The sequence below is a fragment of the Colletotrichum fructicola genome (genome assembly GCF_000319635.2).
Source record: "Colletotrichum fructicola Nara gc5 chromosome Unknown KSG_Nara_v1_contig01, whole genome shotgun sequence".
NCBI lineage: Eukaryota > Fungi > Ascomycota > Sordariomycetes > Glomerellales > Glomerellaceae > Colletotrichum > Colletotrichum fructicola.
Genome location: NW_027094051.1, coordinates 650,754 through 678,002, shown reverse-complemented (window position 1 = coordinate 678,002; position 27,249 = coordinate 650,754). Strand labels below are relative to the sequence as shown.

At 52.7% G+C, this 27,249-nt stretch overlaps 6 protein-coding genes across 6 annotated transcripts; 2 read left to right on the top strand and 4 right to left on the bottom strand.

The window, feature by feature from the left end:
• Window positions 1-4,684: 4,684 nt before the first annotated feature.
• CGGC5_v000207 (Antigenic thaumatin-like protein) lies at window positions 4,685-5,146 on the bottom strand (the record flags this gene model as incomplete). The annotated part of the gene is made up of 1 exon (XM_032036756.1): window positions 4,685-5,146. The coding sequence occupies one exon, from the start codon at window positions 5,144-5,146 to the stop codon at window positions 4,685-4,687; it is 462 nt and encodes a 153-aa protein (XP_031884099.1).
• Window positions 5,147-6,434: 1,288 nt separating this feature from the next.
• gtaG-1 (GATA zinc finger domain-containing protein 7) lies at window positions 6,435-7,280 on the bottom strand (the record flags this gene model as incomplete). The annotated part of the gene is made up of 2 exons (XM_032036755.1): window positions 6,435-6,923; window positions 7,065-7,280. The coding sequence occupies 2 exons, from the start codon at window positions 7,278-7,280 to the stop codon at window positions 6,435-6,437; spliced, it is 705 nt and encodes a 234-aa protein (XP_031884165.1).
• Window positions 7,281-8,892: 1,612 nt separating this feature from the next.
• CGGC5_v000205 (putative feruloyl esterase) lies at window positions 8,893-10,683 on the bottom strand (the record flags this gene model as incomplete). Its single annotated transcript, XM_032036754.1, has 2 exons — window positions 8,893-10,148; window positions 10,266-10,683. 2 exons carry the CDS (start codon window positions 10,681-10,683, stop codon window positions 8,893-8,895), a joined length of 1,674 nt encoding a protein of 557 aa, XP_031884098.1.
• A 6,122-nt stretch (window positions 10,684-16,805) lies between these two features.
• Window positions 16,806-18,810, top strand: vpl2-0 (Versatile peroxidase VPL2; the record flags this gene model as incomplete). The annotated part of the gene is made up of 2 exons (XM_032036751.1): window positions 16,806-18,140; window positions 18,193-18,810. 2 exons carry the CDS (start codon window positions 16,806-16,808, stop codon window positions 18,808-18,810), a joined length of 1,953 nt encoding a protein of 650 aa, XP_031884251.1.
• A 601-nt stretch (window positions 18,811-19,411) lies between these two features.
• CGGC5_v000203 (uncharacterized protein) lies at window positions 19,412-20,477 on the top strand (the record flags this gene model as incomplete). The annotated part of the gene is made up of 3 exons (XM_032036750.1): window positions 19,412-20,129; window positions 20,192-20,388; window positions 20,475-20,477. 3 exons carry the CDS (start codon window positions 19,412-19,414, stop codon window positions 20,475-20,477), a joined length of 918 nt encoding a protein of 305 aa, XP_031884249.1.
• Window positions 20,478-21,781: 1,304 nt separating this feature from the next.
• Window positions 21,782-25,733, bottom strand: Tf2-8-4 (Transposon Tf2-8 polyprotein; the record flags this gene model as incomplete). Its single annotated transcript, XM_066150643.1, has 7 exons — window positions 21,782-21,834; window positions 21,893-22,002; window positions 22,462-23,456; window positions 23,584-23,596; window positions 23,650-23,764; window positions 23,819-24,621; window positions 24,937-25,733. 7 exons carry the CDS (start codon window positions 25,731-25,733, stop codon window positions 21,782-21,784), a joined length of 2,886 nt encoding a protein of 961 aa, XP_066009651.1.
• Window positions 25,734-27,249: the final 1,516 nt, after the last annotated feature.

The following is a 27,249-nucleotide window of genomic DNA, read 5'->3' as shown; positions in this document are numbered from 1 at the left end:
TTCATTAGCTGCAGGGCTCCGAGGCTGTCCAAACTGTGATTAGAATCTGACTGAAAGGGGTCCGCAGCTCGTGAGTTGTGGCTGTGCAACGATGCTGCTAGCAGCATTACGGCGGCGGGAAGAGGGTAACTTGGTTTTCCGGATGTGATTAACGTGTTTATTTTCTTACTACGGGCAAATGATGGTATTCAATCGATTTCGAACGGCTATTTGGCTGCATATGTACCGTTGCTGAGTGAGAAATTCCGGATTTAAAATGTGGGAAAAATTAAACGGATACGAGCCACCTCCGGTTTCGCTTTCGCGAAGCAGTAGCTTTGGACAGTGAAGCTGCGTTATCGTTCAAAGATGCTTCCAGTGGGCGTCGATAGAATGCTTAAGTGAGCTGCTTCTACAGTCGTGTCTGCACTTCCATTCCAGACGAACCAAAGCACACCTCATCGTCAGACCACTTTCCCAGCACCGGCCGTTGGAAGGGCGGCACATCGCCGTTCGAGCCCGTCGGCGGGTCTATTCATCCCACAAACTCCGTGCGGCAGCAAGATCTATGTGACCTGGGAAATCGGAAAATTCATCCGTGTTCTCGTCTCCGGTCTTCAGCTATTCGAAGATGACGAGATCGGGCCTGGTCGCTAAGGAGAGAGGCTTTTAGGAAGTCGCATGGTTTGCCAGGGATACTAAGCGAGGTAATGCTAATTCAACATATATGCGATCTGATGTATATCACCCACAAATGGCAGCCTGGCTTGAACTCGTGACGTGATCTGGTCCGAACGTCGGTTAGGACGTGGAGCGAACGCGATAGCGAGGAGCACCCCAGGAGCGAACATCAACATTCTCGATGATTTCAACTTGATGACGCCGTCATTGAGATGCACGAAGAAGTATTTTACCCGACGTCTTGGAACCCGCGCTCAAGGCGCCGCCGGCGGGATATGCACAGATGGTTTCTAGCATTTTGTGCCAGGGGCCTTCGTTTGCGCCAAAGAGTTGCGATGAGCATTGCTTGGCTCCGAACCACCGAAACATGCTCGGATATCGTTCGCGTTCGAAGAAGAATCCCGAGATTCTCGCAAACAGTTTATTTGAAATGGTCTTTGAGACTTGAAGCATGCTGAATTCCTAGCTATCAAGCATTACTCATGTGCTGTAAACAACGGCTACCGTCATGTTCGGCGCGTTCGTTGGATATGATGTCGCAAAGGTTTGAGCTTCCATGTCTTTGGCGGCTTGATGATGCTGGCGCTTTTCACTGAGATTGTAACCTTTCTAAATGAGCTTCTATCAAGTGCATAGTTCACTCGGTCGCCTGTTGCCCGCTTGAACCTTCACTATACTCCATAGCAAGATGCTATCATGCATGATGGCCCATGGGAATTATGGAAGTAAATAGAAGAGGCAGATCAATTGATTTTATTGATTGTTGCCCCTGATATTGTCTGCGTAGGCTTTGTATTACTCTTCCCTATATTTCTGTTCGTATCCTGCCGATTTCTCCATCGGATACCGGATTATTTTGTGTGTTTGGGACCTAGGTTAATCGTATTGTTAGTTTGAATCTACACAATTCGTGGGACCGAGATGTCTGCGTCCTAGTACTCAAAAATCAGCTCACCTACTGATGGTCGTCGGCAATTGTGAAACGGGAAGACGAGTCGAGGTAGAACAACCGCAATAAATACTTTTCATTCCCTTTGGTAGTTACTGTGAACCATCAAACGCACATTTGACTGCATTGCCCCTGATCTGAACACACCTATAAAAAAGTGTAGGCGACTCTCCCCTGAGAAGATGAGACGCAGGGCAATCGTAAAACTTCATCCTCAGTGTCCAGTCACAGTCGGGCTTCTCAGCTTCTCAGCTTCTTTGGCTCTGAGGCCATTCTCCTCGCCTTGCCTCAACTTTAAAGTTAATCTCATCAGCTTCGTCTTTCGTGGTTTGAAGGAATGTGCGTGCGTATGCTAGACCGAACAAGTCAAGTATAATGCCTGGCGGCATCGGTGCAATGACAACAAATCATCAAATGATAAGAACTGCTACCTAAGGTGCAACAATGCGTGCAGCCCCTTGCTTTAACATAGTTCTGGTTGACCATACTATGCTGATAATGTGTCAATATTCTACTGGTATTTCAATTCAATGACGATGAAGCTTGTTAGACACCAGTTATGACCAAAGAGCTGTACTTCTTTTCATCGCCATAATAACGTCCGTCATCATCACTTGTTTCAGCCTATTCCGCTATTTAAAGCGTCTTACATGATGTATCCATCGTTAAAGGCCGTCTTGTCTACTTGCTTTATACTTCCCCGCGAAAGTTGAACAGAAGATGACTGGAAGTACGCATGCCGAGTACTTAGTCTCAGCTATATAGAGACCTGAGTATTGGATCGTTCCGTTGTTTGAGGTCAATCGACATCAATTTGGTTCCACCAGCCATCCTTCAACGTCACTAGTCAACAACTAATTGTCATAGCTCAGCCAGCCTTCAATCACCAAAACATTCCATATCCATGGATGGTTTCCGCTCAGTCACTAGGAGAGACAACGCTCTTTCCCTAGCTTATCCTCGACGATTTCATTCCCTTTTTAAACTTGGAAACTTGAGGGTATCATGGAGATTCTTCAAACAGATGCAAACATATGAAACCCATGTGGTAGACCGCCTGCTAGTAACGTCGCCAATTGTGTACGTGACTGGGATATCGCATAAACTTTTGTTCACGCGGCCTGAACAATTGAGGATCATCACACTCTACAGTCTGTCCTCGTCCGGCGAGTATTACGGCCCGTTGAAAGTTCCTCAGAATGCCAAATTCTCATTCAAACCCCATCTGACTCTAGGCAATGGCAGACTGCAGCGAGGGTGTCATGTTTACTTTCCTCGCCAAGACCAGTCACAAACTGGTTCTATTTGTTCCTCTGTAAAGATTCTGCTGACGTCAATACCTTCTGTTATCCTCAGCATTCCATGTTCCAAAGGCTGATGTAGCCGGTTTGACCTTAGGCGCATGACCATTCACAAGAATCAGCTATAAAAGAACAGAAATTTTCATCTTTTACTACTCGGCAAGCAATGGCTCTGGCCCACTCGCCTTCTGAATTGTAGAGTCTATCGTGGCGAGCTTCGCTGGGCTAGGAAATGGGCCCCTGTCAGGCGTATGTTACTAATGATGAAAAAGGGCACATTTGAGCTTTTCTACGGTGCTATTGCTCGCTATCCGTTATTGGTCTTTGCTTATTCCGCATGAATAGCATCCAGTGCGACCAAACTCTCCACAAAGAGCCCCTATTCCGCATGAACACCCGTCACGTAGGGGCCAGAGCCTCTTGCATACTGAATAAAATTTCTCGTGGCAAGAGCGACCCGGGGGATTTCCTCTGTGTGGAGAACTTCGAGAAGTATGAAGCCTCTCATCCCATTTATGCATTGACCACTATCCATACTGATAGCCTTCTACAATGGACACATTAATACGAATGTGCGTGTCTGGAATGTTACCATCGACGGCCAATAGGGGCAGTCTATGGGCTCAGCATTCGCGGATTCTCACATCCCCTTACGATCGAACCAGTCGCAGTGCAGCGAAGGGCTTCCATATTGACGCCGTCTCGCATTGACGAATCGGCATGCACCGCTCCGCGCATCTCGCGTCGTTCTCATCTATCTATACAGCGTTGAATAAATTTCATCCAGAGGCCTCTATTACAAATGATGTCTCCCAGCAGGATGATTGACATTTCCCGCGTACTACACCGACTAATCATGTGTATCTTCGAATAGTAAACCACCTCCGAGTCGCCAACTATTCTCAATTTTGTTCTCAAAGCACGATACATGCTTGCACCAAATCCAAATTATACAAATGTGGGTTACGCTCCAGAGCAGCAGTGAAAGCGTATCGAAAGGCGAAATCGCCAAATGACTCTGCGCACGCCGATCCCTACAGCGCAGTATTCCTTCGAGAGGGCTTGAGTATATGAAGCGGCCTCTATGTCCCAGACCGAGTTTCGCGGGCGCAGAATCTGGTCGTTGTTCGTATGAAATAACTTCGATAACTTGAGTTCACCTTGCGTCGGCTCTAAAGGACACCGGAGGCGAACACCCTGATCCATCTCATCCGCTTTGCTTATGTTAGTCTCTTGCATCACTCCCCTCCATCCCCTTCCATATATTCCCAAGTGGCACAACATAATACACCAACGAGGTGCCCCATACATCAACACCGTCGAGACGAGGCCGCCCAACAGGATCGTGTTGGAGAAACTCGGCGGTTGACCACTCAATTCCGATCGGGATAGAACATATCAACTGATGACTTTGAATCGGGCAATTTGCTGTGTGGCTGTTACTTGTCATGGGAACTTGGTGTATTTTATACTTCTGCACGCCCCGCATCTCTCGTGTATGGATGGACAGCGCTTCCCGTCCCGCCCCGGTCCCCACCACCGACACCGGTACCGACATCCCGACAGGCCGGCCCCGCTCCGTCTGCCCGATCCGGACATAAGGTATCACCCCGAAGCCTAGCACTTCTCTTCACATCACCATTGTTTAGCGCCAACGAAGGACCTCAAATCTCACGAAGCATTCGAACATTATGCATTACTATATCATCAATCCTCATTCTGCATACCCTCTTACTTCCATCACCATTCACTTTCTCTCTCTTCTACCCCTTCCCTAAGCCGCACAAAGCGTCAACGTCACATCCCCATCGCTCCCACAAACCTTCACCTGACTACCCCCCGGATTCGTCCCCGCCGCCCACACAATCTCGCCACACCCAGCCTTCCCCTTAACCGTGATCTTCTTCCCCGCGAACGCGTCCCCGAACACCGTGCTCAGATCATACCACACCTGGCTCCCGTCCAGGTTATACGCGAAATTCAGCTGCGCCGCGCCGGTGTACAGCCCGTCCCGCGCGTTCGTGACTTTCAGCGACTTGCCGCCGGTGGTCGCGTCCCGAACAAAGGTCTCGCCGTAGGAGCCGCCGTTGGGGGAGAGCGTGTTGGCGGCGGAGACGGAGCCGCCGACGGACCAGAGGGTGACTTCGGTCGGGCAGCGGTTGACGACGACGGCGCGGCCGAGGGCGTTGGCGCCGAGGGCGAGGGTGAGGGGGAGGAGGAGGGATGGGAGCTGCATTTTGGGTTTTGTGTGGATTGGTGGTTTTGAGAGGTTGAGGGTGTGATAATTGAGGTCGTAGAGGTGATGATGAGAACGGGAGGTGAGTTGTTGAAAGGTCCGTTGACTTATATACCTGGATCGTGGCAGAAATGACGACGGAAGAGACTTCAAGACATCGTCGGCTTCCTCGGGCGATATGCCCTACAGCCCCAGACCCAAGACAAAATACGAGCGGTCGATCCGTACTGTCATGACATTTCCCAAACAGGCTGACAAGCATCACTCCAACGCACACCGACAACACCACTTGTCTCCAGCGATCCAGACGATCACCCTCTCAAAATCGCCGAACCAAGACAAACCCACCCCCCCCCCCCCCAACAAACCACCCACGATGTCACGACACTCAGGACGAACACGAGGCTTAGTAGATGAAAAATGACGGTGTGGGATCGCCAGCACCTAAATCATCATAACCGCGTGACGAGCGGAATACGAGATTTCTGCGCCTGCATGCAACGTCGGCTGCGGAGCCGCTCAGCATTGGCATTGCCGTTTGTGGGCGCGCTTGATTTTCCCCTCCTCTCTCCCCGATGGGCTGACAAGATGGGTCAGATCTGCCGCGCCTTTCCCCGCATCTCCGGCGCGGCTCTCGGAGGCATCTGCAAGCTGTGCCTCTCATACTTATTCGTACCCGACGACTGCGAGAGGGGAGGGGCGGACGAAGCTAGCGCCGGGCGGGATGGGCAACTCTTCCTTTGTCGTGTCCGAAATAGCATCTTCTCAGCTTTCAGCTGAACACGGCATTTGACAGCATCAGAGACACTTGACGTTGAAAGTCAGACATGCATGGGACGGTTTAGCCCTTGCTTCAGCTGAGCTTTCTGCTGTTGGGCAAGGGACGAAATATGGCCCCCAACACATCTCGAAGAGAAGTGGTGAGCTGGGCGGGGTTCGTCCAGGAGCTTAGCGTGGACGCCAAGCATCGTACCACTCCAGGTAACGTTGCGGTGGTAAATTGGGGTACAAACATAATTGGTATTAGAAGGTAGAAAGATCAAGTTCTTGTCGGGTATATTCACGTTCCGTCGTCCCAGTTGCGCCGATTGCGCCAGCATTCCCAAATCCCCTTGCAAAGCCTTTTTCCAACACAAACGAACACACGAACGGTCCTCTCGGATCCCTCATCGCAGGGGGTATCTTACATGTAAATCTCATAATCCACAAGGCCTCCCGCAGCCATCACAATATGTAAAAAAGAAATCGTACTGCACACGTCTCACACGCCCACTTGGGCGATGGGTATTCAAGAAAAGTTGGGAGAACCAAAGGTCGGCATGGTGGAACCTTCTTTCTTGCGCTCTCTCTTTGCGTAAATCAGGCCGCAGACGTTGCAGAGGGTGCTTGGGCCGTCCGGGCCGGGCCGCCACTCGGGGGTGTCGACGCGGTGGCACTTGTGGCAGGAGAACTCAACCTTACGGCGGTTCTTGGTGCGGCCGGCGGTGCTCGCATAGTCGGGCATGGCCATGCCGGCCTGGCTGGTGGAAGGGCCGACTGCACCGAACTGCTCCTCCACGCTCTTTCGCTTGTGTTGGCCCGGATCATCCTTCCGGAGGGCCATGATCTGGCTGATATCGCGAGCGATGCCATGTGACAGCCTGGTCATGGCGCGTATGTCGCTGTCGCTGGGCAGAGCCTGGTCGTTGGTGGTGTCATAACCACCGTCGGGGCCGGGGCCATTGTAGCCGGCGAAGTTTTCCGTCAGGCGAAGCAGCTGCTTTGCGCCATGGCGAATCTGTGGGATGATTAAAATGTTAGAACGGAGTTGATGGGCTGATGGGAGATGGGGATGTTGTAGGACGATGGTGGAGGTGGGCAGGGTAGATAAGGATGATAAGCAGATAAGGCAGCAGCACAGGAAGTAGAAAGGACTCACGCGTTGATGGCTCTCGCCCTGCTTCAGGTGATTGAAGGAGAGGCGAGGAGGGGTTGCAGAGTCTGCTTTTCCATCGCTACTGAGGTCGCCGCGGGAGCCGGATGCCGCCGATGATGCCGGGTTGGGTTTGGGGATACCGGCGGCATCGCGGCCTCTGCGCGACGACTCAGATCTCGAGGGTGAAGCGGATCGTGAACTCTTGGGGCCGGAAGGCATCAATCGAGCCGGGGGCCCACGGGCGGGTCGAAAGCAGAGGCTTCGCACGTGGGGCCGCACGGTAATGGCGTGGGACGGAATTTTGAAGAATTGGATGGGGGAAATGATGGGAAAGTCGAAATGTCTGTATCTGAATCTGATCGATTCCGGCAGCGGCCAGGCCCGGCGTCCGTCACTCACTCACGGGGGGTGGGCTGCGCTGCGCGACGCTGCGACCGCTCGCGGTGGGCGGAGCGAGACGATCGATCGAACGGCGGCAGCAGATCAGAGGTCGGACGGCGATAGCGCCGGAGGATAAATGAAGTAAACGAATAAAGTGATGCAGCGGCCCTCTCGGCGGTTCTCTTGGAGTGCTGCACAGGCGCACACGGTGGCCAGGGATTGAATGCGGCCGGTGGAGGGTGAGTGGGAGTGGTGCTCGATCTTCGGACGTGAAGCAGGAGATCGAGATCGAGGTTTCTTCGAGCGAGCGCTCTTTTCTTTAAACGGGCTGGGAACGGGAACGGGAAAGTACCTGAACTCTGTGTGTGGCAGGAGGGGGAGGGGCGAGGGGGAGGGGGCGACTTCCTGCCTGTTCTTTTCCTTTGCCAAAATGACGGACATGGCGGCAGGTGCCAGGGAAGGGACCGGCCGGGCCTCAAAAGCTAGGAAGGACCTGTCCACTTACTCAGGCCGGTAATTGCCTCTGTTAGAGCAAGCCATGAAGAAATGCAACAGCTGCAGCCAAAATGCAGGCAGAAATGGAAGCAACGGCACACGCAGGTCCAGAGGCCACTATCAGGAGGGAGGAGCTACGGGCATCCATGAATCCCACTTGCCCATGGATGGCAGGGCAGGCACGGGAAATGCGAACATCAGCACAGAAGCGGGGAGCGGCATGCTCTGGACCCTGAAAACTGTGAACTGTGGGAAGGCACCACAGAAAGCCACAGGTGGCGACACCCCCAATCGTCCAATCGTGTCTCTGATTGAGGCCAACGGGGCCCGTCGGCTTCCCGCCAGTGGAGCGAATCCTCCTTCAAAGTCACGTTTTCCTGCAGGTTCGCGCAGTTGCAGGTGGCCCAAAGCTTATGTAACCACGAACTAGCGCCCTTCGCTTGAGACCTTGATTCTCCGCTTCGGGCTAAGCCAAGCCCCGCCCAAGCAGCCCAAGGCAAGATAACGGCTAACCGGCGGGGATGCTCCTTCTCTCGACGGGTGCCATTGGCGGAGCGAATTCCGGAGGAAAGGCTCCACCTGCTGCTTCCCGTCTTTCCATTCCCCGATGCTGTTTCCCGTGTGTCAACTTCGCCTGATTGTGGCTGTAGCAATTGCATGTTTTGCTGTTGCTGTTTGTCACCGGCAAGTGTCAAATGTGATACTCACAGCTGGAGGAGTCTTGGTGACTCGCAACTCCCTTCAGCCCAAGCCACGGCACTATCACGTTGCGCTACGGCCATTCCGCTGGCGCTATCAGAAGTTTAATCCCTCTTTTCTTTGCAATAGCAAATCTCCTCGGGGAGCAATATTCGGCATTATTCTCTCTGGACTTCATCTGAACCAATATGTATTATGCGATGTAACTACTTTTGATAATGAATTATATCCACTTCTAACGTCTCCCCATGTCCCTCTACAACTCATCCCGCCCCCAAGTGCTGTACCAACCGCCCTTCCTCTCACAACCCCACGACTCCCTCTTCGCCGGATTGCCGCCCTTGAACTTCGCTGCCGCCGGGTACGCACACAAAGGCCTCGTCGGCGCCTCGCTCTCGTTGCCCCCGCTCAGCCTAAACCCATCCAGCACCTCGGGAAACGCCCCCTCCTCCACCCACGCCCGCAGCGTCTCCAGCCCCTTGAGCGGGTAAAACGTCCCGTTGAGCCCGTAGCAGTGATACACCCCGGGCGCCTCAAAGTGCCGGTAGTACCGCCCCGCCCGGCCGTCCCTCTTCAGCACCTTGTCGTAGTAGTCCCGCGACGTCCGCATCGTCACGCACTCGTCCGCCAGCCCGTGCCAGCTAATCATCTTGCCCCCGCGCCGCTTGAACCCGCTCAGGTCCGGGTCGTTCGCCCCGATCAGCGCCTCGTACTCCCGCCGGCTCTGCGCGTACGCCGCCTCCAGCTCCGCATAGTCCATCCCCGCCACGTCGTACCCCGGGTCCTTGTGCACTAGGTTCCGGATCCACTCCACCGACATTCGGAAGGGGTGCCCCGTACATGGCGCCCCCGGCACGCTGCAGTTCACGTTCCCGAGCCCGAACCGCCCCGTAAACGGCGCCCCGATCGGATACCCCTTCTCCAACCACAAAGGCTTCCCGTTCTCGTCGTGCGGTCCCCTCCAAATCTCCCGCGCGATCTCCGCCGCCGCCGCAGACATCTCCATCACACTCCCACCACCACAATCCAGCTCCCGCCCAACCACGCTCGCCGGGTCAAAGTCGCAATTGTCCGGGTCCGCAATCACATTATCCCGCACCCCGTCAATCTCATCGCACGCCTCCACCGCGAACTGCGTCATCAGCACCATCTCGCACACGTGCGGGTACACGCCCATCCGGTTCATCACGAACTGCGGCCAGTACGTGCTCACGATCAGGCTCGGCTGGTTGACCGCCGGCGCGCCCGAGAGGATCCCGTCGTAGTCTTCCGGGTACCGCTGCGCCTCGATGATGCCCTGCCGCCCGCCCGTCGAGCAGCCCGCCCAGTACGCGTACGCGGGCGCCCGGCCGTAGTATTGGGTGATGACCGCTTTGGCGATCACCGTCATGTCGTGCACCGAGACGTGCGCGTAGTTCTCCAGCAGCCGCGAGTTGACCGTCCCGTCGGCGTTGAGCGCCCACGGCGCCTCTTCCCAGCTCGTGGTGTCGTGCCCCGCATCCGTCGCGGCGGCTACGCATTCCAGTCAGCCCTCAGCATTCTTTGCAAACCAACCCACGTGCAAACTCCCCAGAGACATGCCCGAATCACAGGAATTTAAAAGACACCCGAAAAGAAAAGGAGACTCACCCGCATACCCCTGCGCGACCCTCACCCCAAACGCCTCGCTGCCAAACTGCCCCGCCGAGTACCCTCCCCCGCCAACACCAACAAACCTCCCGTTCCAACTACCTGTCCCTTCACCAGCACCAGCCAGCGGCAGCCACACCTGCACCCGCGTCAGGTCCTCGAACCCCGCGTGGACGTACTCGACCGTGACGTTGCAGAAGCTGACGCCCGAACTCGGGATGGCTGCGCGGCCCTCGGGCGACGTGGGCGTGAAGCGCAGCCCACGGACGGGCGTCGCGAGGACCCTCACCAGGACAGCGTCCGGGAGGGGATGCTGCGGGAGGGCGAACGTTTCTGGGGCGCATCGTTCCGTTGCTGTCGCGGAGACATGTAACGCCGAAAGGGCTGTGAGGAGGGTTGGTATCCTCCAAGGCTTCATTTTCGCGGCAATGAGAGATGCAGGTCCTTTTTCTTGGGATTTTCTGGACTGCTCTGTTTCTGTATTTGGATCTCCTCTCTTTTCATTCAATTAGGCCGGGTTTCCCGGGGAGGCGACAGTCTCCCTCACACTGGTGTGTAGAAGGGCGGTGGTGCTCAGACGCTTCTTGGCCTGTGACAAAACCCGATTCTTCTTTCGGCTTTGATGCGTCGCGGAAAAAAACATCAGGCTCAGACGAAAGAACACGGGTTCGGGGATATCGAGGATCCCGTTTTCCCGCATGAAGTTCCCCTCCCAATGTTCGCTGCAAAGCGGATCGCCTGCCTTGATAAATATTTAGTGGCAAAGGCGAATGGTTGAAAATGAGATGGACTCGTGGTTAATTAGAGCCGGAAGGCAAACGGCATAGAGAAGTGTTGGCAATGCAGCTATGCGGGTGTTAGACTGCCTTTTAGCACCATCTTGATGTCGGATGTGTCTCTCTGGAAAAGCTAACCCCACATGGGTCACATGCGGAGGAGGCATGCACCCACGCCGGCGCGAAAATGCTAGCAGAGGCTTGATGCGAGGACACGTCAACAAGGCTGGACTAGAATATGCGACTGCTGCAAAATGTGTCGTTGCTTTCTTTCTTTTCTCGCCTCGATATGCAAACGGGGCGATACGGGATCCCGAGATCTCGAGATGCGGGTGAGTGTGTGGGGCAGCGGCCCGCGGTCCAGCCATCCCCGCCCACTCTTCTTTGCGCCAAGAAGAGAGGCGGTAATGCAAGTCTCGGCTGGCTTCTGCACTATGCCGTGGTCTCGCGTAACTGCGTCGTCATGCTTGAAAACCAGGCTTATGTGAGAAGTGAGGGCATCGACGAACAAGTTCAGGGACATGGCTTGGAAGGCGATGAAGAACGGGAAGAAGGAGTTGAATAAAGTCCGAGGCGGGAGGACCAAGAAAGGCCGTCGTTGGGATAGAGTATGCCTTAGTCACTCGGGCCATGACTTTGGAGGATTCTGGGGGATTGGGCTTCAGATTTCAACTGTCAACCCAGATCCTTCCGTCTATCCTGTGAAATATGAGCCATGGTGGTTTTTGGCAACCATGGGAGCGATTCTGTGACGTATCGGAGCACGGAGACAACGGAGAATTCGACGACGGCAGGTTCAATCTCCAAATTCCGGCCATTCACCTCCGGATATAGTGTGTATTCACACTCACGGCGCCGAACAAGTCACCGGTTGCTGAATACCTACCACAGACTCTGAAGGTGGGAATATGAAATTTCGAATGCACGTACCCAGACGACAAGGCATCCTAACCGTGCACCTCAAGCAGGAAGGTCCTCCATGGCTAGCAACACCCAGTATCTGCTCAGCAGCAGCGAGAACCGAGACCATTAAGTAGTCCGGCAAAGCCAAGTCCTCTCATAATCAATTTCAGTCATCATCACCGAATTCCATACCGGAAGCCGGCGTCAGTGGTGGAACCCGAACAAGGAACACATCCCAGCGCCACTTTTGAAATTCAACAGCCAGATCTAGAATTCCCTTGGCACTCTTACACAGTGGACCTCCAATTTACCGCCCGAATCTGCCGAACGGGTAGCAACTTACGCTGTTCAGCCTCCAAGCCTCGAAAATTGCTGACACCAGGTTTGATCATCTAAACTCTGAATGGCAGCGTTCAAGAAGAAAAGACCACGGCCAAGGCTAAGCCACGCAGCCAAGCTGTCGCGAAGCCTGTCACGGGGAAAAGGGACGGTAGTGGTGGTGGGCAGCTGCCAAGATACATTTTGCCTTTCGAGCTTGTTCATCTTGGCTTTTTTTCTTTCGTTCGAGATGGGTGACGACGTTATCCAGTCGTCTGGCACAAGACATGCATATTCTCCGACAACCAAGTCACACACACTACCACCACCGAAGTAAGAGAAGAGAGAAAAAGGCCCCCTTCTTCCCCCACGTGTTTCCAACCACAAGCCCGGTTTTTAAACAATAAGGCATGTGGATTGCGGAACCAGTTTGAAAGCGCCGCACATACTCACACGCATGTGTCCCGACGAGACAGCAAGCGGCGTCTGCGTTGGTACAGTACCTAGGCAGTCATCGTCGTCGTCTAATAAATGTCCCCGTGTCGCCGGGTTGTGGGATTATGGGCAGATGCGCCAGGGCTCAGGGGGGGAAGATGTCCACTAAGCGTGCTGTAAAGTAGGGGTTCATGCGACCTTTTTACCCGCAGATCCTCCTTGTTTCAGGAGGCTGAAACGGGTCGTTGGGTGCGCTGGTGGTGAGATCCCCCCCACCGAGCTGATGTGCTTCCGCCGCAGGACTCGCGGCAGGACCACGCGGTTTTGTGACATTCTGAAGTGATGCCGATGGGAGCACGAAGCCAGGTATGTCTGGTGATTTTTCAGGCTTGTGAAGAGAATGGGATAGGCATGGGATGGGATGTTGGACAGGACGAAAGCAGCATCAGCAACATATCCCACTGCGCATCACAGACTAATCAACACTGCATATGCAAATGGCGAACCACACAGCCGGGCCCTCCCAAAGTTCAACCCTCAAAAACCAAAAAGAATCCAGAGTATCTTTTATGATTTCCATCATCAGCCGAGTCGTTCGCAGATCCGTAAATCGGCCGCGTCGACTTGCTTCAAAACTCGTCGTCGTATGTGGCGGTGTACTGTACGGTAACAGAAAACGCCCGCCCAAACCCATCCATCAAATTGCGCACCCCGGTCGGGTCCAGCCCGTTTTAAGGAACGCGGCCCCGAAACCACACCCTTTTTTCTTTTACCTTACTCAATGGGTACCGGGACCCAGGAACCCAGACCACACCCAAAGAGTTGCGGAACGGGGGGCTCTAATTGGTGATTTGCCCAGGGCCACACAACTACCTATCTCCCCGTTCGTCGTCTTTGGGCAAAAGCCAAGATAACGTGGGACCTTGCATGAGCAGCCCCCTACTGAAACCCGAAATGAGATGACATGAGCCCATTCCCAAGCCCACGCGTGTCGAAGACGGCCACCCCAAGGGCAGTTTTGTGCGAACCCAGACGCGCGCTTCATGCTAAGTGAGGGGGAGGGGGAAAGGGGTGGTTCCTTGACCTTGCCTTGCCTTGCCTTTCCTCGACAGCATATCCCCCGGGACGCTGAGGCGGACGGCGCGGTGGTCCCCTCGATAAGGTGATTGCGCAGTTCATTTGTTGCGACGGGGCGGAGACCTCGGGGGACCTAGACAGACACAGGTTATGATTTTGACCGGGGTGATGGCGGAACCGGGGGGGGGGGCCCAATTTCGATGCTTCCCCAAGACTTGCTTTTGTGGTTTTTTATATGTATGGATGCCGCGCTGCTACTCTCCCGTGTAAGTCGAGGCGACTCTTGATCTGTTTTTAGTGTCGTCCACGGAGGAACAAAACGCCAACCCATTATTTCTTGATCCCGGTGATCGACATTACATACCCAACCAGTTCTTTTCTTGTCCATCGTTGAACAGTATTATTACGTTTTCTTCTTCTTACAAGCCGCCATGCCCGTCATCGATGCGAGGCTCCTCCAGGAGGGAGCTGTTGAGGTTGGAACGATGTTGATGAAGAGGAGTGTTGATCACACGGTGCTGGAGACGTTAGCAGTTGGTAAGTCGACGTGACACCCTGCCGGGTCTTCCATGATGTAGACTAACACGGTGACAGCTGCGACATGTATCTTTGGGGTTGGGGGCTTCATCTACTGGATCAACAGGAAATGAAGAACTACAGCGAGGGTCGATGTAAGTCCGACACAACCATCTCACATTTTACCTAGCCCGATATCTAACAACGCTCCATCAGGGTACAGATAATGGACATCGACACAAGTTCACTCCACTCAACATCCGACCTCACACGAAGCTGCACTGCAGGTTCGACGCAGTGCAGGTTCGACGACTCTACGACGCTAGGTGCAGGACACCAAACCACCGTAATACAATGGTCTTTCATGGCCGACGCCTACCGCAGGCACACAGCCTTTGCACCCATCATATCCTGCTCGGCTTCACATATCAGCGAAAAGCGTCTGCTTCATAGACTGCATGGAGAAGCGAGGACGGATACATCGGCGTATGAGCGTTTGCATGTAATAGACAAAAGACAGCCGCCAGCCAGCATAATTTGATACCCTCCCCAGAACCACAAACCGTGGTGAAAACTACTACCTTTCCATACACTTACACTCAAGCAGCTAGAAAACAACAGCTCAACAACTCCCCGCATTGTGAATCATCAGCTGTGTTTATAGTCCAAGCTAGGTGAACTCTCACGTGGGCTAGGATTGCTTGTGCGAATCAGGAACCGGTCTAACTCGTCAAGGCAACTAAGTAGGCACGACGTGGAAGGGTATGCGGTTTAGTCATGATGAGGGGATTACCTGACTAAGGTCCTTGTCATGGGTGGCATGCCGAACGACGGCCGCGATCCCAAAAATATCGCCGAAACGAAACCGGATCTGTGTTCCATCGGCAGCAGAAGTCAGACACGGCGGCATGGGGTTGCGGCCTGCTCGGAAACACATCGTGACAGCTGCGGGCGCGGCGATCGTCGCTGATGCCGTGGAGAAGGGATCTGCGCAGAGAGTTTGAGGCTCGTTCTGACGGTCGACGACACGGGACGTTGCTACATGTGTGACATGCCGAACCTCAACGGGCGGTTTGCTGGCCTTTTGGCCGAACACTCTCGGTAATGAGCCGGTAGACGATCGTCGCTAGCAGCTGCTGGAGCACAAACATTTCCCTTAGGACGGGCAATTCCTCGAGTCGCACAGTAGCTTGGGAATACCTGCGCTAATACGAGATTCACGAGTTTCACTACTTGTTTCTGGTATGAAGTCGCAGATTGTATATGCCCCTCGTGTAGTTTGCAGGTCGCGCATTGTCTTGCATTTTCCTCGGCCAGGAAGATAACCCCACAATGCTCTCCGGCAGAAACGTCTTTCATGGCAGCCGAATATAGCTGTCAACATCTAACTCAAAGGATCACGAATCGCATGCGTCAGGATGCAGTCGTAGTTATTCCACCGCGATGTGTTATTCCAACCTCAAGAGCTCTTGAAAAGAAATAAGCTTATTAGCGCTGTTTACCTAGGCCTATGGCGTCTTTGCTGATGACCATTTTGTTTCAGGTGAATTCGAATTAATCTGGGCGTTTTACGCCTAGGCAAAGCCAATTCGTACTAAACAGAACATCGGATCAGCCACAAACGGCTAATGTGCGAACGGTTCATTGCGCTAAGACAATTGCCCCTTTTCTTCATCGATCTGCTAGTCCGCAACCTTCCTAGGCGCATGTCTATTTTCATGGCAAGTCTGGGGATGTCTGTCAACAGTCAATCAGTCACTCAGATGGGGTTGGCAGGTGCGCAGACGTGATGTGAGCATCAATGGCAGCTGCCACCCGTCATGCACGAGTATTTGAGCAGCTCAACACCTCGTCATGGCCAAATAGTCTATCTACGATTACTAATGCTATGGGCAGTCCTTGAACAAGCTACAAGATGATCTGAAGACCAAAGAAACGATACATACACAAGAATGACAATACGAAGCTTTCCATAGGTTGGTGCAAGCCACCCACGGTTCTCGACGACGCCCCGCAGACTACGAGACCACGGTAGCTAGCAGCCACGAGCCCGATCGAGTTTCACGTATTACCCAAAAGGCGAGGCTGAGCAAGATCGCATCCGATACCCGGGATTCCAGGATTGCGTCCGGCTCAATGTAGCCGTAGCGCAACTAGTCGACCACCACACCGGCGCCATGGTCAAGGCCGGCGTCAACGTGCTTCAGGACCTTTTGAAGCAATCCGATGTTAGCACCGGTTCACGGCTCCCCAGCTCAATTTCGAGGAGACGGAGCGGTTTCGCATCTTGCGATCGGGTCTGGAAGGTGAAGTCTTTCGAACTACAACTCAGCATATAAGGGACCAGCAACTCCCGCAATCATGGGTCTTGGTTCTCTTCAGATCACATCGGCTTTGAGCTTGCGTCTCTCTACATTCGTTCATAATACCCAAGAGAAGTTCTCTCTCTTACACCTTCGCTTTTAATCACACGTTCGTTTCTTGATCATTCGCCAGCTGGTCTCGCCGTCTCATCATGCGCGTTTCCATCCTCACCGCAGCCCTCGTGGCAGCTCCCGTCTTGGGCTACCCCGGCATGAAGAACACCTTCGCCGAGATCGCGGCCCGCCAGGACAATTCCAACGGCGGCAAGTCGACCGAGATCATTGGCGATCTTGCGACGCTCGACGACTCGAAGCTCACCCCCGTTGGCAAGAACATCAAGCAGCTCCTCTCCGGTGCCGGCAATGCCGAGAGCGACGAGGCTTACCCTTCCGGCAAGAAGAGATCCGCCCCTATCCATCCCAGAGACTACGGTTACGGGGGTGGCGGCGGCGGCGGAGGTGGTGGTGGAGGCGGCGCTCCTCCGTCTGGTGGCGGCGGTTCCCCTCCAACTTCCGGAGGTCGCGCTCCTCCAGCTCCTGGCGGTGGCAAGCCTCCTGCTCCCGGTGGTGCCCCACCTTCGGTCCCGGGAGGTGGGTCATATGGCGCTCCTCCGGTTCCTGCAGGAGGCAAGCCGCCTGCTCCAGCCGGTAGTCCTTCTGCTCCCGGTGGCGCTCCTCCTCCAGCCCCAGCGGGAGGCAAGCCGCCAGCTCCAGGAGCCAGTAGTCCTCCTGCTCCCAACAATGGCGCGCTCCCAGCCAAAGACACACCAGCTTGCGCTGCCGACACCTGCTGCATCTGGAAGTACATCGCTGACGACCTCGCAACCACGTTCAGAGGTGAATCTGGCCGTTGCACCGACTTCGCTCGCGCTGCCATTCGCCTCGGTTTCCACGATGCTGCTGGTTGGTCCAAGGGAACCGGTAACCTCGGTGGCGCTGACGGCTCGATTGTGCTGTCCTCTTCTGAAGCCTCCCGTGTCGAGAACAAGGGTTTGGAAGAAATCATCGAGCAAACTAAGACATGGTACAACAAGTACAAGCAATACGGAATCAGCATGGCGGACCTCATCCAGTTCTCCGCAAACGCTGCTACTGTTGTGTGTCCCCTGGGTCCCCGCGTCAGAACCTTCATTGGAAGAAAGGATTCATCAGTTGCTGCTCCTCCCAACCTCCTTCCCGACGTCAACAGCCCAGCCGATGCCCTAATCGATCTTTTCAACAACAAAACTATCAGCTCGTACGGCCTCATTTCGCTCATCGGTGCGCACACGACCAGTCAACAACGCTTTGTCGACCCTTCGCGTTCTGGTGACCCCCAGGACAGCACCCCTGGTGTGTGGGATGTCAAGTTCTACTCCGAAACCATCGGTAACGCTCCTCCGCGCGTGTTCAAGTTCAACAGCGACGTTGCACTATCCAAGTACCCTAGCACAAGCGCCCAGTTTGCTGCTTTCGCCGGTCCTGGTGGCCAAGCTGCGTGGAACGCGGTAAGTTCATCTGCTGATACTTCTCTCATGGACGATCCTAACTTTGCATCAGGCCTACGCTCACGAATACGTCCGTCTTTCTCTTCTGGGCGTTTACAACATCAACGACTTGACGGAATGCACAAAGTCACTTCCCGCACGCTGGGCTCCGTCCGGTTTCACTGCCTCCGACCAGGGCAACGTCGACACTTGGGTCGCCAGCAAGGGTCCCGTTCCCAACATTCCCGATGAGATTAGAGGAGGCAAGCCCATCGGACCTCCCCCGCGTCCATCAGGCCCCGGAGCATCAGGCAACAGTCCTGCTCCTCCTACGCCGAAGGGTGGTGCTCTCGGCGGGCAGTACGGAAACGGTCCGTCTTCCCCGCCTAAAGGCAATGCTCCTACTGCGCCGAACGGCAACGGTCCGACCGTCCCGCCCAAGGGCAATGCACCCGGTGGACAGTACGGTGGGGGCGGTGCGCCTCCGAAGGACAACTCTCCCCCGGCAGGCAACGGCCCATCTGCTCCTCCGAAGGGCAACTCTCCCCCGGCCGGCAATGGTCCATCTGCCCCTCCCAAGGGTAATTCACCCGGTGGACAGTATGGCGGCGGCGGCGGCGGCGCACCTCCCAAAGGCAACTCTTCTCCCCCGTCCACCGGTGGTGGTGGCGGTGGTGGCTACGGTTACTAGGTGACATGCCCCAGGAAGAAGGAGAGACGTAGGAAAGGGGCAAATGCAGCGCATTTATGCCCACAATCAAAACCTAGGAGGAAAGTCCATCCATGAGGACAGAAAACAAGGTCGCGAAGTTGTCAGGATTAGTGGTGCTGCATGTAGAAAAGGTGACTTGACCGCGATGGGCGCGAATCAATATAATACCTAACAAAAGATGACGCAACTGGGGTCTCCATTTCCACCATAAGGTTGACATGACTGCATTCAAAGAAACTGGGCCAAATTTCGGTGGTAAAGTACAGTGAAGCATAGGCCCCAGATCGTGTAGACATTTCGCTGGTGCTTACGGTCTCGAGCATGGTGCCTTCAAAAAACGTCGGGTGATATTGTGAATGACCCTTGCATGGCATCGGTTCAGTTGGTGGGCTATGTTAGGGCGCTACACAACGTAAGCGGAACCACCAATCGTCTGGATGCCTAATTCTCAGTCGCTCGAAATGATGGAGCCTGAAGCTCGTACTGCAAGAAAACACATGAAGTGGTGCTACTTTCCACATCAGGATTGAAACCAGTCCATTCAAATACGCCTCAAGGGCAAAGGGTTTACATCATCATCATGGATATCTTACCCATTATTGAAAAGTCGCACATCCTACTCTTCTGCGAAAGGCCAGTAAAACGACTCGATAACATCCCCGACGGGATAACGAACCCAGTCTATCAACTCACAAATGGCATCGAGGATCGCCTCGTTCTAGATCCGTTGAGACACGACGACGCCTGCTGTGACAATCCAACGTGTCCCGCCACAGACAACGAGGACGACAGAATCTCTGGACCTCGATACTCCTGTCTGGACTGCGTCTCGGAACAAATCGACTTCTGCTCACAACGTGTCGTGCTTCCAGGTCAAGGAATCGCTCATAACCAAGACCATCGATTAGGTCAGATCTTGCCGACAATATGCGCGGTTTGTGAGGGGGTGACACCGCTCGAGTTGCACCCAGGCGACACCTTCCGAGGTCCATACAGAGAATACTCGGCATCAGGCGCGGCTCTCAAGCGGGTCGCGGAAGCTACGGCCTGTGGGTTCTGCTCGTTTGTATGGACTGCCCTGCTACAACATCCCTTGGACGACATTCAGTGGCCCCCAGATGAAGATACAAGAGTGACCATTCGGGTGAGACAGCCGTGGTCGAGTTGGCTGGAAATCGCAGTCGTTGCGGACATTGATGCAGAAGAAAGCGACTTTGAGCTTCATGGTGAACAGTTCACCAGAAAAAGCCAGAATGTTGGCAGCATGGAACGAGAGTTGCAAGTCGGACCACCGATGGGTAAGTCTCCTTGCTTGACATTGGAAGCGCTTGCTACCGAATTGGCTGACAACTCCGCCAAGAATGGTCTCATGAGATGGACATCAACCCCCTCACTGTAGATGAGCAGAGATTTAAACCCACAAGCCTTGCAAAGGTCCAACCTACTTCAGGTTCAGATGAGGCGTTGCTCCTGGCAAAGAAATGGCTAGACAACTGCTGTGAACGGCATACAATCTGCAACATACCAGGGCCAGCCTTCTTGCCAACCAGCGCTGCCGTAAGTGTAATCAAGTCAATTTTACCCCCCATACTTATTGACTTAGTGATCTTTTGCTAAGCTTTAATTATTAACTAACTTATAAGTAACTTATAGTAACTAAGTTAAATACTATAGTAAATAACGTTATTACTACTTCTTAATTAAATAATAAGTAAATAAAATTATAATACCCCTAGTAGCTTAAAGTAATTCTAAAGTATTATTAACCCCCTCTTTAGTTAGTTCTTATTTAACTAGAGGATTTTATAATATCTAATATTATTAAGAGCTTTTATAATAAGAAGTTTAACTTAGTAATATTACAATGTTACGGTCAGCTATCCGACAGTAGGGTCTGCTAACAGAAGCTGGGTGTAAGGGTCTAGGACAAGGTCGATGCCATTGGTCTAGCCTACTACTACGAGTACAATAAATCTTCTTGAAGAACAGGAAACAGAACCGTATCCTCCCTATTTCCTGGGCATTCTTATAACCTTGGCATTGACCTTGTCGATATTCCTGGAACCTTCTAGCGAATGCGCCATTGGATTTGGTGGGTCCAATGAGTCGTGGCTGAGGGTCTTGCCGAAGGCCGAACACCGGTCCATAGACCGTGACAATTACCCCCTCTCTCCCTCTGTAGGGCTCGGAAGAGAGTTTTTGAGTTCTTCATGTTTTGATAAGTATGTTTGCAGGGCGTCCGTCTCCATCAGTTCCGTGACCGGTTCCCATGTTGGCTTTTCGTATCCCGACCATTTTACTAGCACAGAAACCTTTCCCGTAGACTTATTGTGCTTGTGGCGAAGAATTTTGTCGACATAGTAAACCTCTTGTCCATTATCATCGACAATGGCTGGTAACTGTGGCTCGTGAACGATTTGTGATGGCAAGGGATCATTCGCTGACCTCCGAATGTTCAACACATGGAATACGTTATGAGGACCAGGAGGTGTATTCAACCGTACAGCGTGTGATCCGATTAACTCGGTTACCGTGTATTTGGCATTTTTCCAATCCATCTTTTTCGACGGCCTGTCGGTTTTCATGTTTCGAAGACTGAGCCAGACTTTGTCTCCAACTTTGTATTGTTCTGCGGGTTGCCTCGATCGATTGGCATATCGTTCGTAGTGTTCTTGGGCGTCAGCTATTAGAGCTTGCGCTACTTCAGAGGCTTGTCGGATCTTGGCAATAAAAGCCTCCCCTTTTGCAATAGGCGAGTCGGAGGTGGTACGAAGAGGCTCGTGTACTTCGATTGGGTCGATGTGGTAACCATGTGTGGCGAAGAAGGGACTCATTCCCGTTGCTCGTGAAGTTCGATTGTTTATGGCAATCATTGCAATAGCTAACAATTCTGGCCAATTGTCTTGGAAGTAGGTTGTATAGCATCGTAAGTAGCCTTCAAGCTCTTGGTTCATCCGTTCTGTGGCTCCGTCGGTCTCAGGGTGGTAGGCAGTTGAAAGCCGTCTTTGGATCTTCATCAACGCACAAATTCGTTGCCACATAAGTGAGGTAAACTGCGGACCTCTATCAGAAACGATGGCTCTGGGGAAACCATGATGCCGTATGAAACAGTCTCGCATTGCCTTGGCAACCGCTTCAGTGGTGATCTCTTTCATCGGTTCGAATATCGTGCTTTTGAACAGCCTATCAGTGACTACCATTATAGATGAATAGCCGTTGACGGTAGGTAGGTCTGTAATAAAGTCGACGGAGATTTCGGTCCACTGACGGTCTGGAATCGGTAGGGGTTTGAGTAGCCCTTGTCGTCGTTCTCTCCAAACTGCTTTGCTTCCGCAAATGTCGCAATTTCTTGTAAATTGGCGGACATCGTTAGACATCCCTGGCCAAGTGAATCGTCGGCTAATAATGGCTTTGAGGAGATCTCGTCCCGGGTGACCGGTAGCAGTCGAATCGTGAGATTGTTGGATAATTCGAGTACGCAGGGGCTCAAAATATGGAATCCAGATACGGTCCCTCCAACAAAGCCGTTTTCCATTATCGATAGAACACTCGGAGATTGATATCGGGAGCCCCCATTTGCTCGGGAACTGCCTGTCTGATCGTAAAACTGCCTGGCGGATAAGCCAGTACCGATTGTTGTTCTGGAGTGCTTGATCCCAGAGGTTACGTAGTTCTTCATCCATGAAAGGGCTTTCGGGTGGCTCTGACATGTCCGCGTTTTCGTCGGTAGTATAGTCTTTGTCGCCGCCAGACACCCATCCACTTGATATTTGCGTCTGGGGTTGTAGCGAGGTAATTGTTCTTGGAATCTGTACGGATCCGTCTTCTGCTACTTCGAGGAGCTGTTGGTAGCGTGCCCGTAGCCTCTCATCGTCGGCATCCTTCGGAAGGTCCTGGTCTCTGCGGGATAACGCGTCCGGAACTACTGCCTCTTTACCAGGCCTGTGAACGATTCTGAAGTTGTATCGTGATAGCTCTAATGCCCATCTGACTTGTCGCTCGGATAGTTGTTGTTTTTTCATAAAGTATTCGAGGTTCTTGTGATCCGATAGTACGGTGAATTCCCCAACGCTTCGTAGCATTCCAGACCATTGCTTTAGACATTCCACCACTGCCAAGAGTTCTTTGTCATGGATGAGGTAGTTTGACTCGGCGGAGGTATATCGTCTCGAATGGTAGGCTACTGGATGCCACTCATTAGTCTCGTTCAGTTGTGATAACTCTCCGCCCATAGCGTATCCGGATGAGTCTGGCTGCACGCGAGTTGGGCGTTCAGGGTCAAACTTCGCCAGGACGGGGGCCATTATTAATGCTGTCTTGAGCTTTTCGAATGCTTGTTGGCAATTATCGGTCCAGTGGTAGGGGACATCCTTTTTAGTGAGGTATGTTAATGGCGCAGCTGTTGTGGAAAAATCCGGAATGAAGTCTCGATAGTAGTTGGCGAATCCAAGGAATCCTCGTACGCCTCGAATAGTTGTTGGTGTTTCCCAGTGCTCAATAGCTTCGATTTTGTCTGGATCAACACTGATACCCGAGTCCACATCGACAATGTAGCCAAGGTACTTGACTCGTTTTTGTTCAAACTCGCACTTGTCGACATCCAGTTGCAGTCCGGCTTCTTGGAGCTTTTGTAACACCTTCAGGACTTTTTGTCGGTGATCATGTAGTGTCCCGTCCGTAAAAATTAAAATGTCGTCGATATAGGCAGAAACAAAGTCGTCTAGGTATTCTCTCAGAACATGGTTGATGTACCTCTGGAAGGTCGCTGGGGCACCAGTGAGGCCGAACGGAGTAACCAGCCATTCAAAAAGGCCATACCTAGTGCGGAACGCCGTCTTCCATTCATCCCCTTCGCGCATCCTGATTTTCCAAAATGCAGATGAGACATCCAGCTTGGTGAACCATTTTGCCTTTGAAAGCTGACGGAGAGTGTCTGCGATAAGGGGTATTGGGTATCGGTCTTTGCGGGTAATGGAATTTAGCTTACGGTAGTCCACACAGAACCGTAAACCACCTCCTGGCTTTCGTACGAAGAGTATAGGGGCAGCAGCAGGGGAGTTGCTGGCTCTGATGAAACCTTTATCCAGCAGATCCGTCAGGGTTTTCCGGAGAACTAGTAGCTCCTCCTTGGACATGCTGTAAATGGGCCCCCATGGTGGTTGCTTCTCGTTTCCGTGGTCGTCTTTCTCGAGCTGAATAGCGTGGTCAACACCAGGTCGGTGTGGTGGCAACCGGTCGGCTACTTCCTTCTTGAATAGATCGATCATATGGCGATAATGCGCTGGTAGTTTGGTTGCTGGATCGGTCGATTTTTTTTGGAACCTAGCAAGCGCTTTTTCGATATCTTTCATGGTAACCGAGAAGATCTGGATCGGTTTGTGGGATCGCCGAGAAGAACGTATTATCGTCGTGAGTGTGCTTGCAGCGACTGATCGGATCGTAGGGTCTGAGTCCCAGGTGGGGGAGTGCCGGATTGTAATGTACGTTCCGGTCGTTCCAACGTAAAGCTCGTTGTATCGGGGCCTGACTTGAACGTCTTGCTGGCGGGCCCAAGGGATACCGAGAATGACGTCTTCCGTTTGGTCTGGGATGACATAAGCAAAAACTCTCTGCTGCTTGTGTCCGTCGATATCGATATCAAAGTAGGCCACCTGTGTGATGGCTCGTTTTTGAACATGTGAGACTTGCAGAAGGTCTCTAGGGGTGATGTCGATAGTTGGGAGTCGAAGCTTTCTGGCCAGTTTCAAAGAAATAGACATGTAGCAGTGGCAACCATCGTCGTATAGGGCTCTGGTAAAATATGTTGTGTTGATTCCGATGTTCACATATAACCCTTCTTGGTCCATGCCGCCTTGATTCTGAAACTGATTCCATTCAGCTGTGACTCCCGCGCGTCCCTATTGATCTTCTTCGTTGTCTTCTTCGACTGCGGCTTCGGTAACTCTGTCTCTGTCCTTGGCGATGCTTCTGTAGTCAGATGTCTTCTGACCAGATGGGGGTACTGCTGCTGCCAACGGACAATAATCTATCCTGCAACCGTCTCTTCCACAACGGAGACACCTCCTCTCGATCCTTCGTTTCTCAAGCTCCGATTTATCGACCCACTTTGCTCGTTTTCCGAGAAGGGATTGGTCCTCTGGCCGCTGAGAGGGGTATCCGGTAATGTTCCTCTTTGGGTTGAATGTTCTAACTTGAACAGTATTCGTGGGCTCCCACTCCATCATGTCTCTCGTGGGAGCGGCATTGGGTTGCGAACGAGGCCACGTGGGCTTTTGCGGGGCGTTCGTTTTCTTCTCATAAGTCCATTCTCCAAACAACTCCATTTGATTGCTGATCTCCTCGCATTTCGTTGCGAATGCTTCATATAAGTCAAGTTGCGACTGGGAGCAGCCGATGAGGTGGGCTTTTAGCTTTGGGTGAAGAGCGTTTCGAAGGTAAGATATCTTGGCTGAGTCTTCCCATCCTTCGGCCTCCGCGTTGGCAATCTCTTTTTCGAACCGGGGGTAGAATGTGGTGAACGATTCGGTGTCCTTCTGCCGGATTGTGTGGAGAGCTTGAATAGCCTTGTCCTTTCGGTTCCTCTCGCCGTACAAAAGATCTAGTCGTCGAATCAAAGCCTGAGGCCTGGGGTATTCTTTTCCGAGTTCGAGTTCGTAGAAGGTGGTGATATTCGTTTTGGCTGATCCTTCTAAACGGGTGTATATATATCGCAACTGTGACTTCATGTTCCCAATCGCATCTGCGTCCTCCTCGATCTTGCCCTCCATCTCTAGCTTCCAACCGCGCCATTGCGACTTCAACCCATTGAACATCGGTGGGTGGGGAAGGCTATGGCGAGGTTTGCTGCTTTGTGTCTTCAGAACGTTGACAGGTGTTGGGCTGATGCCTTCGTTGGTCGCCATCTTGTCGATTCGTTGATGTGTTGAGATCTTCCGTAATAGTGTAACTCGTTCTGATTCCTACTGATTGGATAGTCGACGAGGTGCCCTGCGAAGCAGTGACCTTCTACCTGACGACTGAATGACTGTTGAACTGTCGACGAGGTGCCCTGCAAAGCAGTGACCTTCTACCTGACGACTGAATGACTGCTGAACTGTCGACGAGGTGCCCTGCAAAGCAGTGACCTTCTACCTGACGACTGAATGACTGCTGAACTGTCGACGAGGTGCCCTGCGAAGCAGTGACCTTCTACCTGACGACTGAATGACTGCTGAACTGTCGACGAGGTGCCCTGCGAAGCAGTGACCTTCTACCTGACGACTGACTAATTGTTGTCTGCGTCGACTACGGTGTCGCGTGGGCGTTCCGAAGTCTAAAGAAAAAGAATGGAAGAAGATTTATTGTAATGTAAGGGTCTAGGACAAGGTCGATGCCATTGGTCTAGCCTACTACTACGAGTACAATAAATCTTCTTGAAGAACAGGAAACAGAACCGTATCCTCCCTATTTCCTGGGCATTCTTATAACCTTGGCATTGACCTTGTCGATATTCCTGGAACCTTCTAGCGAATGCGCCATTGGATTTGGTGGGTCCAATGAGTCGTGGCTGAGGGTCTTGCCGAAGGCCGAACACCGGTCCATAGACCGTGACACTGGGGATTGAGACGTAATAACAGTACACTTGGTCGTGGTCTGGGTCGTAGGTTGTAGGCTGTAGTAGATCGGTCTTCAGAGGCTAAGGTGATCAGTCTTAGACTCAACAAGTAATTCGCAGTGAAGGTAAGCTGAGAGTATCCGTGAGGATGAATACTAAGTTGATTGCTGAAGAGCTATGGAAGTCTGACCATGAGCCAGGCTCAGGTCATACTATATACAAGTTCTGCACAGTATCTCTTGTGGTGGCTATGTGTTACGACCCGTTATGCATGGATAACAGTTAACCGACCCACTCGGGCGTCGGGCGGCTAGGACAGGACATTTGTACTCTGCAGGTTCACGGGAACAACAGGGACTCACTCAGGAACGGAAGAACTATGGTACAGGTCACGTGATGATAAGGAATGAGCATAGATAAGGGACCCACAATGAGCGCTCAGTGGAGACTAGAATGAGCGCTCATCCCACTCTAGAATGAGCGCTCATAGTGACAAGGGGCACAGCGCTCATGAACAAGCAGAACTGTTCATATAAGACTTATATATATAGTATGACCCTGAGCCTGGCTCATGGTCAGACTTCCATAGCTCTTCAGCAATCAACTTAGTATTCATCCTCACGGATACTCTCAGCTTACCTTCACTGCGAATTACTTGTTGAGTCTAAGACTGATCACCTTAGCCTCTGAAGACCGATCTACTACAGCCTACAACCTACGACCCAGACCACGACCAAGTGTACTGTTATTACGTCTCAATCCCCAGCTTCTGTTAGCAGACCCTACTGTCGGATAGCTGACCGTAACACTAATCTATAACTTCT